Here is a 14,112-nt window from a genome sequence, read left to right as displayed (position 1 = left end):
GGTATCACTTGGATCAAAGGGTATGCACAGTTTTATAGCCCTTTGGGCATAGTTCCAAATTGTTCTCCAGCATGGTTGGATCAGTTCACAGCTCTACCAACAATGCATTAGTGTTCCAACTTTTTCCACAGCTTCTCCAACATATTTTCCTTTTTTGTCATATTAGTCAATCTGATAAGTGTGAGGTAGTGCCTCAGAGTTGTTTTAATTTGCATTTCTCTGATCAGTAGTGATTTGGAGCATTTTTTCATATAGTAATATGTAGCTTTGATTTCTTCATCAGAAAACTCCTGTCGGGCATCTAGGTAGTGCAGTGGATAGAGCACCAGCCCTGGATTCTGGAGGACCTGAGTTCAAATCCGGCCTCAGACATTTAACACTTATTAGCTGTGTGACCCTGGGCAAGTCACTTAACCCCAACTGCCTCACCAAAAAAAAGAAAATACAAAACAAAAAAACCCTCCCTGTTCATATCCTTTGACCATTTCTTTCTTTCTTTCTTTTTTTTTTTTTTTTTTTGGTGAGGCAATTGGGGTTAAGTGACTTGGCTAGGATCACATAGGTAGTAAGTGTTACGTGTCTGAGGCCAGATTTGAACTCAGGTCCTCCTGACTCCAGGGTTGGTGCTCTATCTACTGTGCTACCTCGCTGCCCCAACCATTTCTTAATTGGGGAATGACTTGGATTCTTATAAATTTCATTTACTTCCTTATATATTTTAAAAATGAGGCCTTTCTCTATCTCTTATTTGATCATAAATTCTTCTCCTCTACATAGATCTGAGAGGTAAACTATTCCTTTCTTTCCTAATTTACCTGTGGTATCACCCTTTATGTTTAAATCATGTACCCACTTTGTTGGTTATCCATTTATAACATTAACATCCTGTTTTCTTAGAATTGATTTAATGCTATTAGGTTGAATACATTTGATGTCTTGTTCTAAAGTCATAAATGTTTTGTCTCACTGAAATGATAAGGCTCTTTGTGGGTAATCCACATATCTTATATTTGTATTGTACTTAAATGATATTCCTTCTGTGATGAGTGAAAACTGTATGTGTGGTCACCTTATTTCTGTCCCAAGTGTAGGGAAAATTAGCTGGGGTTTCTAATATTTTTGTTACTTATAAATAAAGAAGCTTTAGCACCAATTTGGGGCATTAAGCATTTATTAAAGTATGTTAAATATTAGTAAAAAGAGAACACCTGGGTAAGAAAATTAAGAAAAGACCTATCTAGCCCAGAGTTCCAGCCTGGCCTCCTTCTTCCTCAAGTCCTCCACCACGAGCCTGTTCCTGAGAACAACTGAGAGTAGAACCTTTCTCTGCATCCGGAGGTGATGCCATCCTTAAAAACTGCTTCAAGCTAATTGGCTAGCGTCACTCAAATTCAGTGGTTCACTGGACTTGAGGGTGGTCCCTTGTTGAGGTCAGTGTTCCCACCCCCTGAGAGCACACACTCTTGGGAGCCACGCAGGTATGGTTTTAATTGAATTAACTTTAAGTCAGTTAATCAGCAAAGTCAGTCAATCCAATCAATCCCCTAGAGCTGGGGCCTTTAGGCATTCCAAAACCCATTATTTTCTCACACTTCTCCAACCCCCCACCAAAGACACTCAGCACAGCTTTAAGGACATAGTTCTTTTTTGATAGATGTTAAGGAAGTTGTTCAGCATTGTAATAAAAGACTGTATTTTTCTTAACCACCTAATTCTTTGGCTTCTACACTTTCTTTAAATGAAAGGTTATGTTTAGCCTTTAATTTTTTGTTTATCTTCAAAAATTAACATCATTTTTCTATCAGTGAAGCTTCCTACCCCCTTTCAGATTCCTTTTGTAAAGATTTTCAAAATTCTGTCTTAACATTTCTTCTTGGTTTAATTCTTAATAATTTCCTTTAAGCATTTACATTTTTTAAATTGTTGGCTTGTTTCATTTTTTATATAGTAAAATTTTTTGCATGCGTTCTCTTTATCAATCTCTAGTTAAGCTGTATATTTTTATTTTTTTCCACTTCACATTGTTTCACTGTAATAGGTCTTTTACATGTCTTAAAAGCTCATTTGTATCTCTGTATCTAGCATTTACCATTGTCATATATAAACTCCCTTTTCTTTATCAAAGTACAAGTAAAATTTACCTGTAAACCACTTTTCCCTTTATATTTAATACATTGAGATTATTGTGAACGATTTTGTGAGTTTTTAAAGTGAGAGTTGATTTATGAAAATTAGATATTGAATTAAGTAGGCATAGTTGATTCAATAATATTATTAAAGAATAATGGTACTTAGAACCATATGGAAAGTAACCATTTCTGGTGCTGAAAAAGTATTACTGTACTTTTAGGGAAATTTATCAGGGAATAAATGTATTTAATAATAAGAGAGCAAGAGGCAACACAGTAAAGTAGGAAGACTTGTTAAACTCAGAGTTAGACTTGGACTCGCGGACTTTGTGGATTGTTATAGACACATGTAAGACCATCTCTACTTTCTGTTTGGCTTATTCCAAAGTTTAGCTGCTTTTCAAAAACTAACTCCTTTATATCAAACCAAGCTTTCTTGTTGAAATGTTAAGCTCATGTTTACATGCCACCAGATTTTTCTTTAACACTCTTATTTACCTTTTATCCTCCTTCTTTTAGTTCATCTTCAAAAGTTTTCAAAAATTTCAACAGACTCTGTTTTCCATTCTTTTGATAATCTCTGAGTGTTAATATCTTCTTCAGAAGCAAACTAGCTAAAATATATGCCTGTATAGATTTCATCATTACCTATTGATACTTTAGAATATGCTGATATATAATACTTGCCAATGTTACCTTGGGATCCTTTCATGATACCATTTTGTGGTCATATATTTGGTTCATGATACATTAGAAAGGACTAAAAAAGTTTTTTTCTTCCCCACTCATACCAAGTCAGTTTTTTCCTACCTGTGATGTTTAGATTGGTATTTTTGTCCTCTAGTGTCACCTTATAGTGACCCTGCTTTAACTTAAAAGACTAGAATGTTTAGTATCAAGGACTAGCCTGAAGTATATTCTAATAGTATTTCCTGTATTTTTTTTGTACATCAAATCATGGCTGTCCAAAAGAAATAAAATTCTAACTCCATTTTGTTGTTTTTGTACTTGGCATTCTAGCAGCAGTCTTAAAATGAACCTTTAATGATAATGTATATTTTTTATTTTCTGCTTTCCCATCACCCAACCCATCCCATCACTCCAACCATATGCCTTGAAATTTGACTATGCTGTATCTTATTTGATTGGCATAGAGTAACATTTTACCTTGTCTTTTAAATATATATAATTTACTTGTCTGACATTGTTGACCTTCAGTTTAAAAAATGTGAGATTTAGCAAATTTTTAATCATGAACTCCCTTAAATTTTATTGATGAAACTTTCTTTCTTAAGCTATATAATATAGTATTTCCCACTTGCCTTTTTAAAAGCAGTTAAGAATGCTAGTCATCTTTTTGGTCTCTAGTCATTTCCCTTTAGTGTGAAATTTTTGTAGATATTAAATGAATTAGTACTTCTTGATTAATAGGTAAGTTAGGGTTTTGGTTATGATAATTTTTGTTGTTTGCCTTTTTTATGTTAAATGTTTTATTTGTAAGCCTATAAAAAAGTCCTTAAACTCAAGTGCTGTTTCAGCATTAGTGGCTGAAAGTGTTAACCCTTTGACTGCTTGTTTGCAGGAGGGATGCCAGCTCCTGAGCAGACCCCCTTGTTGGAGGAGGGGCTGCAACAAACCAGCCAGGAAGTCTCCACAGACCCAGGCATGGAACCAGAAACCACAGCCACTACCATTCTTGCCTCTGTGAAGGAGCAGGTACTTTAACGTCCTCTTTTATTAAGTTTTTTAAGATTAATTTTCTTCAGTAACTTCAAAGTTAATCTCTGGATGTGCTTTAAATTGATTTCCTTGACCCATTCACATTTTCTAATTATAAGGTATTTACATCCCTGAATACATTGGGATGACTGAAATGTAGACCTCCTCAAGGTTCAAGTCAGAATTTGACCATGCAGGATACTTATGCATCTGCAAGTAAGAAAACACATATATATGGTAATTGGTGTCTTTGTTTGCTATGCATTGCATATTGTTTGCATGCACTAAAATATTTGTAAAGCAGACCTGAAATGTTGGTTTTCATATCAGTGCTCTGGCAATTATGTGACTATAAGAACTGTAAAGATTTTTTTTTTACATTGTCTAGAAATCCAGGGCTGTCTCACTCACTTGTAGACAAAGGCTGTATTTGTTGTGTTTGTGTGAACCAAAGCATATTCATTTTGTGAGCTGATGTTTTATAATTTGTAAAACCTGTGCAAGTTTGCTTTAATGTCATGTTTTATGTTGACTTTTGAAAGACTTAATGATGTTTCTCTTATGCAAAAGTATTTTGCTATATAAGATACTATGTATTTTGATTGGAGAAATCAAATATTCAAAATTTAATACCTTGATATTTTTAAGCAGAGTTAGGAATGTATAAATTTTAACTTCTCCTAAGCTTGTTCAGAGTACAAAAATTTTAGGGGACTCTCTTGAATATTTGACAGGCAAATATACTGGGGATTATAACCCTAAACTTTAAAGCCAGGATGATAAATTTTTAAGAAACTGCTAGCTTTTTTCTTTCTTGACTGATGTAGATCCTTGAAATTGTAAATCTTGTGTGTTTTTCTTAGCAAACTAATATCTAGAGTTGAACAGATGATAGTGGGAAAATTTAGTTAAGAAACCAAGGCTATGGCTTCAATGATTGTTCTATTCCTCCATCTCAGCTCTGATAGTGATACAGTACACATCTGTTTTGAATTTAAATTATTCCAAATTTTAATTTTTTTTTTAGCATAAAGTTAGACTATATTCTTTACTTATTCAGTAAATTGGAGACTAAACCATTCTGAGGGCTCAGGTTTGGGAAAAATATGAGAAAATTGCAGGTACTGCTTTATTCAATTCAGCAAATAGTTATTAAATTACTACTACAGCAGAGGTAATTTGTACTTATTAGCTCTTGATATAAAGGAATTCTAACACAGACCCCTACTCTTAAGCAGTTTATAGAATAATCTGGAGGAGGGAAAAATAACTGTACAAATATACATGACAAAGATAGTAATATAAATCCCAAGGAGAAGCCCAGGAAAAGTGAGCTTTGACAAGGGGAAGATCAGTTTTTCTTGGAGTAGCATCATCAAGAATTGATAACTGATTTAGGCTTTGAAAGGAGAAACTTAAGCAGACACAGATTGAAGGTAAGGTCATAGCGAAGCTTTCCAGGCAGGAGATGGAATAAAAAATAGACTGGTTTGGCTCCCATGTAAGGTCTGAGATGAGCCTGGAAAGATAGTTTTGAGCCTTAAGAAGACCTTAAAATTTAAATTCTAGAATTTATAGGGTATGAGGTTCCATTAACAGCTTTTGAATAAATAAGTCATAATCAGAGTAGTTCATTTCAATGACTATTTGGAGAAGCTCTGTGGAGAATGGATCAGACAGGTGATAAACTAAAGGCAAGACCATTGAGGAGATCATGGTAATAATAGAGACAATCAAGCAGCAAGTATTTATTGTCTGCTATATGCTAGGCCCCATGCTAATTGCTAAGGATATAAATAAATGAACGAAATAATTTATTTTCAGTGAGCTTTCATTCTAATGGAGGAAAAAGTGCATGTGAAAATATATACTACCAGATTATAAAGTTAATAAATTCAAATATATGTATGAGAAGAAGTTAAATATAATGTAATTTGAAAGGAGGGTACTTGTGGTTGGGGAAAATGAGAAAAGATTTCATGTAGAAGCTGGTGCTGAGCTCTGTTATAAAGGCAGAAAGAGACTTTTGAAGTGGAGGTCAGGAAGGAGTTCCAATGTAAACACTGAAGATGATGTGCCAAGTATAAGGAACTGGAAGGATAGTTTGGCTGGATTTGATAGTGTAGGAAGAGGAAGAATGTCCAACAAGGCTGGGAAGATAAATTGGGACCAGGTTAGATATAATAGATGTTGTTGAAGTAGAATTTGGAAGATTTGACAAGTAACTGGATATATGTGGAATGAGGGAGAGTGAGAAGTTCAGGATAATTATGAGATTACAAACCTGAGAGCCTGGAAGGCTCATGGTAGCTTTAGCAGTAATAGGGTTTTGAAGAGAGAATTTAGAGGGACAGATATCAGGGTCAGTTTAAATTGCCTCTAGGACATACAGATCAAAATGTCTAAGAGATAATTGTTATTGCAGAATCGAAGCTTGAAAAGAGGGGGGGGGGCGGTGGGCAAAGGAGGTAAGGGAGGGAGAGTATGTTAGGGTCCTATGATAGATAGGGGGCATGGTATGGATGTTGAGAAGGATAATTCAAAAAGCAGGAGAACCATGAGAAAGTGTCACAAAAATCCAGGAGGGAAAGGGGAGATGATGATGTCAAATGCAACAGATAGGTTCAAAAAGAGTAGGACTCAGAAAAGATCGAGATATTTGGCAAGTTAGTAAATTTGAAGACAGCAATTTCAGCTGAGTAGTGAGATAAGAAGCCAGAGTGAGGTGTGAGGGAAAGTGGAGATATCAGTGTAGATATCTATTTCATGGAGCTTGGCTGAGAAAGGAAGATTCAATAAGGTGATTGCTAAAAGTTTTGGTTTTTGTTTTGTTTTAAACAGGATGAGGGAGATTTGGGCATGCTCAAAAGTATATAGGAAGGTACCAGTTGATAGTAATAGGTCAAAGATTCAAGAAAGGGGATGATTGTGGATACACCAGAAGGGGTGAGATCACATACATATGTAGAGGACTTGGCCTTTGTAGGAAAAGGACCAAGTTGTTGTCAGAGACTGACAACAGATAAAGGAGCAGAGAATGTGGAATTATTTGGGTAAAGAAAGGGAGAAGAAAGTACTCCTGGAGAATAGCCTCAATTTTTTCAATGAAGTAAGGTACAAGGTCCTCCTGAGAGATGGGAAGAGAGATGAAGGGTGAAGCTTGGAAGAAATTCTATGGAGAGGGTACTAGGAAATCAATTAGGAAGGAATAAAAGGACTGCCCTACTTAAAGAGAGGGCCAATTTGAGGTTGGATGACATGAATTTGTAATGTACTTAATCAATCTGGTTATGACTTTTCCTCTAGCTTCATTAAACAACTCATGAGTAGACATGTCACAGGCAGGCCTGGCTCAAGACAGATCCCTCTTAGTTTAGAGCTGTTACTCAAGTGAAAAGAGACCCTCATTGATCATTAAACAGTTAACACAAGGAGGCTGTTATTGGATAGGGTGTGATGACTTGCATGGTCTTGAGACCTCTTCCATCAGTCTGAAGGTTCCTAAAACCATGGAGTTTTATGATTTTTAGGTGACCAGGAAGCTATATTGATGAAGATGTTTGCGCTCTTAGGCCCTGGACCTATCAAGTTTTGGAGAAATAGCTTCTTTACCTTTTAGGGAACAAACTATCCTAACATACATGGTGGGGGGGTTGGAAGACCTTGGCAAATAGTGATCCTATTATATCTTTTTGGTAAGATCCTGAGGATATTTTAGAAATAACTTAAGGCCTTCTTTTTTTTTTTTTAATTTTTTTGGGGGCTGGGGTGGGGCAATGAGGGTTAAGTGACTTGCCCAGAGTCACACAGCTAGTAAGTGTCAAGTGTCTGAGGCCAGATTTGAACTCAGGTCCTCCTGAATCCAGGGCCAATGCTTTATCCACTACACCATCTAGCTACCCCAAAGCCTTCTTTTTATACAGTCCCAGTCTTAGGGTTGCAGTGAACTTGGCATAGACAGTATAGAAGAGAAAGGGAAAAAAAGCTAGCAAGATAACAAAAGAGACAACAAAAAAATTAATGACCCCCAGGAGAAGTGATCAAAATCTGGAAGAGGATGAAGGGCACAAATTTTAGTCTTTGACAACTCCAAAAGACTGGTGATGAGATGGACTCAGTGTGAAGAATGAGACATAAAATTTTTTTTAACATAACGAATGTGGGATTTTTTTTTTTTTTTGCCTATTTATTTTTGTTACAAGGGTCTATTTTTCTTTCTCCTTTTTTTCCTGTTATATGGGGGATAGGGCAAGGGAAAAGAAAGAAAAGTGGGAAGGGGGGGATAAAAAAATTTATTAATTTAATTTAATTTTTTTAAAAATCCTAGCCTTTGCCCCCCTCCTTCAAAATGACCAAATCTCACATCATAGTGATGCCAAACTGAAATGAGGGGATTACAGGGAACAAGAGCAGGATCACAACATTAGGTCTTTGGCACAGTCAAGGATTCTCCTTTTTGGGTCAAGATCATCTATAATAATGTAGCTAAGTGGTCATAAGCCTCTTATGTGTTATCTGTCCCAGAATATGAAATAATAATAGCAGCAACATTTATATACTTACCATGTGCCAGGCACTGTGCTAAGTGCTTTACAATGATCATCTCATTTAATAATGATGTTCTCCACTCAGTATTCCCTGCATCATTTGCCAGAACCTTTAAGCCTCATCAAGAGGATGAAGCTAAAGTTTTACCCCTTTGAAGGTCTCTATACAGAGCTTCCACTTTGATCCACAGGGACTGCATAAGGACTCTTCCTCACATCACTCATAGGCTAAGGAATTACTGCCTAGTCAGTGAGGAGATTCCCTTTCTTTAAAGTGAATACACATTTACCTCCTCTATACTATTAGAAAGCACAGCACTTCCTAGCAATACTTGGTTCCCCAAGATCTTTCTAAGAGGTTGTTGCAGAAACCAATTTTTAAAAGCCTGCCAATTAAGAAGGACTAGAGCTATTTCCTCAAAGTATACAAAGCCCTCCTAGAGGACATGGATCGTGAGGGTCAGGAGACTCTGCCCTAGTGAAGGAATAAGGAAGAGCTGGTGAAAGTCAACTGGAACTATATCCAAAAAGTAGTCCATTCTTAATGGGTAAGTGTTTCTGGAGATTGGATCCAAGGAATTTCTGATCTGGAGAGCCCTAACCCTTTATAGAAGTGTCCATTGATTCATCATAGTCATGACTTCTGGAAAGTCAGAGACCTGATGTTGCAACTGTTGATTATCAGGTATAAATTTCTTGCCCTCAGATGGAATAAAAATACCAATTTGCCAGTTGGGAAGAGATTAAATGCCACTTGAGTCATAAGGAGCTATGTTTGGCTGGAGTTATAGACTTTATTCCCAGTACAATGGAGCATAACAACTCCTATATCCAGCTTGACTGTGAGCCTCCTCTGCCATTTTTATAACTGTTTCTCCTTGGTTGTTTAGTTCATCAGAAAGCAGCATATGATGGATGCTGACATACCCCACAAAAAACAAACAAACAAACAAACAAAAACTGTATACAGTGGGAGACATCAACAAAATGCCTACGTTCATCCTGACCTTGGAGGAAAAATCCTGATTATCTAATCCTAGTCTCTCCAAACCCCAGACCAAGTAGTCAGAATGACACTCATGATTAAGAAATTAATGTAAAAAAGAAAAAAAATAAATGTAAACTATATCTGAAACTTTCATATGCACTTGGACTTCAACTACCAGTAATCTGGTGGTAATAGAGTATCCCCCAATGCATGGGGTCCTGACACATCCTCCCAGTTGATTTAGCTGCAGGCTGCAATGCTGGCATGAGAGAGCCTTGAGAGAAGAAGGAGTGAAAAAAGTAAGCTGGTCCCTTATAGGTAGGGGACCATTGGGTTAATAGAGCAGTCAGAGTTCCAGGGCCTGGACCAAAGACATTCTTTGCCATAGTTACAACTTGTTCATGAAGTGAACTAACACTGGAGCGACCCAGGTGAGCATGACTTTAAATGTACCATTTCCTTTTAATGAGACAGTCCTTCTGTGCCCCGCTCATCTTGTTAAAGAGGCCATTTTTTTTTATCCCCTGTCTCAACTCAAAGAGTGCTTATATGACCTTGTGTGATCTTTTCAGTAGCCAGGGCCCAATATTAGGTAAATGTTTGCTTTTCAAAAGTAATATGGTGAATAGCCATTTTGATGAGCTTGTAGCTCCCAGTTGTTTATTTTGTCCACCCCTAGGTGCCTGCCAAAGGCTCCACTCAGTCTGGTTTTTATGGAAAGAGACCTCTAGAAACTTGGGCCTTGCAGGATCATAAGGGTCAAAGGGGAGATACTTCTATACAGCTTACTTAATATCTTCCAGGACTGTATCCTGTGTGGGGCCCTATCAAAACAGAACCGAAAGGTATAGTTGCAAGTGACTTCGTAAATGGAGGGCACCATGATATAAATGTAGGTGGAGAATATGGATTCTCTAAAACCTGAAATGTCAAGTAAGCCCCTGGGATTCCTTTTAGATTCTCCAAACTAGAAGAGGTATCATAGGAGTCAAAACATAAGGAAATGTAATGCTAGGAGGTTATGGTCAGGGGAGTGTCACAGTTTCTAATTAGGGAAGTGAGCAGTTTTAGGTAATGGAAAAATCTCTTAGGGTGACCCTCCTTATGTGTGATTGAGATGGCATGAAAGAGTAGGTCAACCTAGTTTAAAAGCAGGAGTAAAGGATTCTGTAGCTGGAGATAGGTAGGTGTATTTTATAAAATACACAAAATAAGTAGAAATAAATTACCTACCGATTATGTGAAATATTCTATTTCAAAATATTATTCATAATTATAATCTTGAATTTTGTTATAATTGAATAGCACAAAGATATTAATAACCAACATAATAATGCCTCTATAATATATTGATTTCATTTTGTTATTATTTAGAATAGTGCTCTGAATGTAAAATATATTTTATATATATGTGCATGTGCATATATACGTATACATAAAATTGTATTTCAATAGAATTGGTTGCTTTTTGTAATTTTGTGTATTTTATATACTACATTCAAAGTATTTTGAGGAGTCCTTGGCTTCATCAGACTGTCATGGATCTGGGGTCTGGGTCCATGACACAAAATAGATTAAAAACCCTTGATTGAGACAAAAACTTTGTGTTATATCTTTAGTCATTTTTGGATCTAAAAAATGAATTTCTTGGACCTTATATGGAAAAAATAACTCCATAATATTTATACCCATGAAAATAATATATACGTACCCATATTATTTTACTACTTATAAGTAGAATTATAGAGCTAAAAAGGAAACTGTGATCTATTACTTTCATTTACAGAGACTGAACTTGAAGAAAGTAGAAATTTCTAGTATAATCAAGCCCAAAATTATACTAGGAAACACAAATTTGTAGGCCTATTTTATTATAGATTTATTTAGCTATTGTGTTTAGTTGATGCTTTTACTTAATTTTAGAGGAACACATAATTAATAATTATTTGGCATCACAAAAAAAGTGTATCTGTTAAAGCCTTGGTCCTTATACCACAGAACAAACTGTACCTTTACTGCTATGCATAGAAAGAAAAAGGGTTTTGGTTCCTTTTTTTTTTTTTTCCATAAAGTTTGTTCCTCAAATTTTAGGTGAAACTTGCAATTTGTAAGCCTTTCTTATAGTAGCTTAAGTTTATTGTGAATGAATGTTCGATAATTCTGGGAGTTTCCTATAATTGAAACTTGGTCCATAGCCCATTTTGTGTAGAGATAGTAGAATCCAAAATTTAAAAACCCAAAGAATGGAGGACAAGCAAGTAACATAGAAATTTTCTTTGGTTGTTGTTTGTTTTGTTCTTTAAGTTGAATGGAATTGGGTTAAACTAGAAAATAAAAGTTAATAAATAAGTTAGTATTTTGGTTTTTATAAGGAGGAGTTTTTCCCATATTTGCATTTTTGTCTAAAACCACATCCTATTATATTGAAATGATATTATAGTATTTTGTATGACTAAGCCATGAGTAGTAATATGTTATAAAGATACATTTTATTAGCACAGTTTATAGACTCTTAGAGATGATCTAACAAATGAGGAACTTGTGGCCTAAAAAGGTAAAATCTTATTTGTGGCCGAACTAAGACTAGAATGCAGTATTATTGACACATGTGTGGCTTAAGCTCAGAAGCCAGAGTTAACACAGACTGAAGGCCATTGCCTCAGAGTGCATGAGTTGGTCCACCAAAGAACTGGTTTATATTTTATAATACAATGATTATCCCAAATTATGTATATTTTTGTATTTTAATGTATGAAAAATTTGTTAGTCTTAATGAAGAATGCAGATATATGGCCTTTATTTAAACATGTTCTTAATCTTATCAGATATTAAAATTGAGCCTTCGGAAAAAATTATAAATTCTTGAAATTTGAATATTCCACAGTTGAATAAAGAAGTGTTAGAGAAATCTGAACTTTTAGGAGACATAAAATTAGGAAATTAGAATCCAAATGAAATCTTTTAGTATTTAACTTTGTGTTCAAGTATTTTAACTAGTGAATTATACTCCCTTCCTGTGTGGCAAAATGCCCAGAGTGGAACAGACTCCAGTGTAATTATTTACTTTATTCCTCTGAAACTGAAACAGCTTAGCTAACTGCTGTGCACCTGCCTCCGCAACATCCCTTTTGTTCAGTCACTAAGTTTATTTATAATAAAACATTTCTGATTGCCACACCTCAACTGGATAAACCATGGAAGAGAAGTGAAGCGTATGTACTACTCAAAGAAACCAAGCTACTGGCATAGCCAAGACAAATAAAGTTTTTACTGAAAATTAAATGCAATATATAGGTTTCAAATATTTAAAACAATATCAAGGTTTTGTCCTTTTTTTAATATCCTGTTTTAAATTGTAATTGTTCCATTGATGTCATCATTGTGTTCAAAATAGGCAAAATTTAGTTTAGTGCTTTTCCTTCATGGATTAATAGATTTTTAGACACACCTGAGATATTAGAGACCATTTAACACAGTCTCTCCATTTTATACAAAAAGAAACTGAGGCCCAGAAAGGGGAAGCAAACTGTCCCAAGCCATGCAGCTAATTGCACAGTTAGAATGAAAACATGGTTTCTTGTCTCCCATAAAAGGCGTCTTTCATAAAACATAAAAACTTATTAATAGTAGTTGGAAGGTTTGAAATGAGGTATATTCCAGACTGACATGCAATTTTATGTTCTTCTTCATATATGCAGACTGTTAGTTATGTAAGTGTGGAATTGGAGAGTTTTCTTTTTCCCCTTTAGAATCATAGAATGATAAGGTTTACCAAGTCCTCCACAGACTAAAGAAGGGTCCCCCTTGTGGCTGAGGAGTGCAAGGATCCAAGGATTAACCTACTTTAATTGGTTCATTCAGTTAAGTTAATAGATTAACTGGTTAACCAGCTATAAATATAAAGATCTGCCCATGTGCAGTAGTCTGCCAATTTGCATATAGTCTTATGAAAAGCTAGGCCTTTACACTATGTTAAAAAAGTTTTTATAGCATGTCTCAAACTGCCTATTTCACAGATAACTTTTGACTGCTGCATTGTTCTACGTAGTTGATCTTGAAGGTAATTTGCTGCTTACACTACTTTGTGCTAGTTTTCAAAGTATATTAATCCTTCAGTTTTTTGTTTTGTTTTTTTAAGTGAGGCAGTTGGGGTTAAGTGACTTGCCTGGGGTCACACAGCTAGTAAGTGTTAAGTGTCTGAGGCCGGATTTGAACTCAGGTTCAACTGAATCCAGGGCTGGTGCTCTATCCACTGCGCCACCTAGCTGCCCCCCTTCAGTTAGTTTTTAGGTACAACTAGAGCTCTAGATTTGAGTCTTTCATATATAAGTATACTGCCGAGAAACATACATTTAAAAGTATAATGGATAGGTTTATCTTTGGCTTTTTAAGGTATTTCAGTGCAGGATTCCATGCTTAACTGTCTTTTTTCCCCCCTTCATCCACTCCTCATATATTTACTAACAATAAATTATTTGCAAAACACTATGCTCAAGTCTCCCTTAAGGCAGTGGTTCCCAGTCTTTATGTAAGGATGTATGCCCTCTCTTATTTGTTTTTGTTTTGGTTTTTGTTTTGGTTTTGGTTTTGGTTAGGCAATTGGGGTTGTGACTTGCCCAGGGTCACACAGCTAGCAAGTGTTAAGTGTCTGAGGCTGGATTTGAACTCAGGTCCTCCTGACTGCAGGGCCAGTGCTCTATCTGCTGCACCACCTAGCTGCCCCCCTCTT

At 35.8% G+C, this 14,112-nt stretch overlaps 1 protein-coding gene across 11 annotated transcripts in view; it reads left to right on the top strand.

Annotated features, from left to right (window-relative positions):
• Positions 1-14,112, top strand: part of PKP4 (plakophilin 4) — a 247,843-nt gene that overhangs the window by 98,463 nt on the left and 135,268 nt on the right. For 6 of the 11 annotated variants that reach the window (XR_006355508.1, XM_043991466.1, XM_043991465.1 and 3 more), the window contains exon 2: positions 3,712-3,845. Coding sequence is in view for 6 of the 11 variants with exons in the window: in XM_043991466.1 (XP_043847401.1) it covers positions 3,717-3,845 (129 nt within the window). In the remaining 5 variants the exon portion in view is untranslated. Of the gene's footprint in view, positions 1-3,707; positions 3,846-3,967; positions 4,065-14,112 lie in introns of those variants that run through there. The other 5 variants (XM_043991467.1, XM_043991468.1, XM_043991470.1 and 2 more) reach the window with 3 other exon arrangements.

Source organism: Dromiciops gliroides, chromosome 3 (genome assembly GCF_019393635.1).
Source record: "Dromiciops gliroides isolate mDroGli1 chromosome 3, mDroGli1.pri, whole genome shotgun sequence".
NCBI lineage: Eukaryota > Metazoa > Chordata > Mammalia > Microbiotheria > Microbiotheriidae > Dromiciops > Dromiciops gliroides.
Note: the sequence above shows the minus strand (reverse complement) of the source record. Positions and strands in the feature narration are given on the sequence as shown.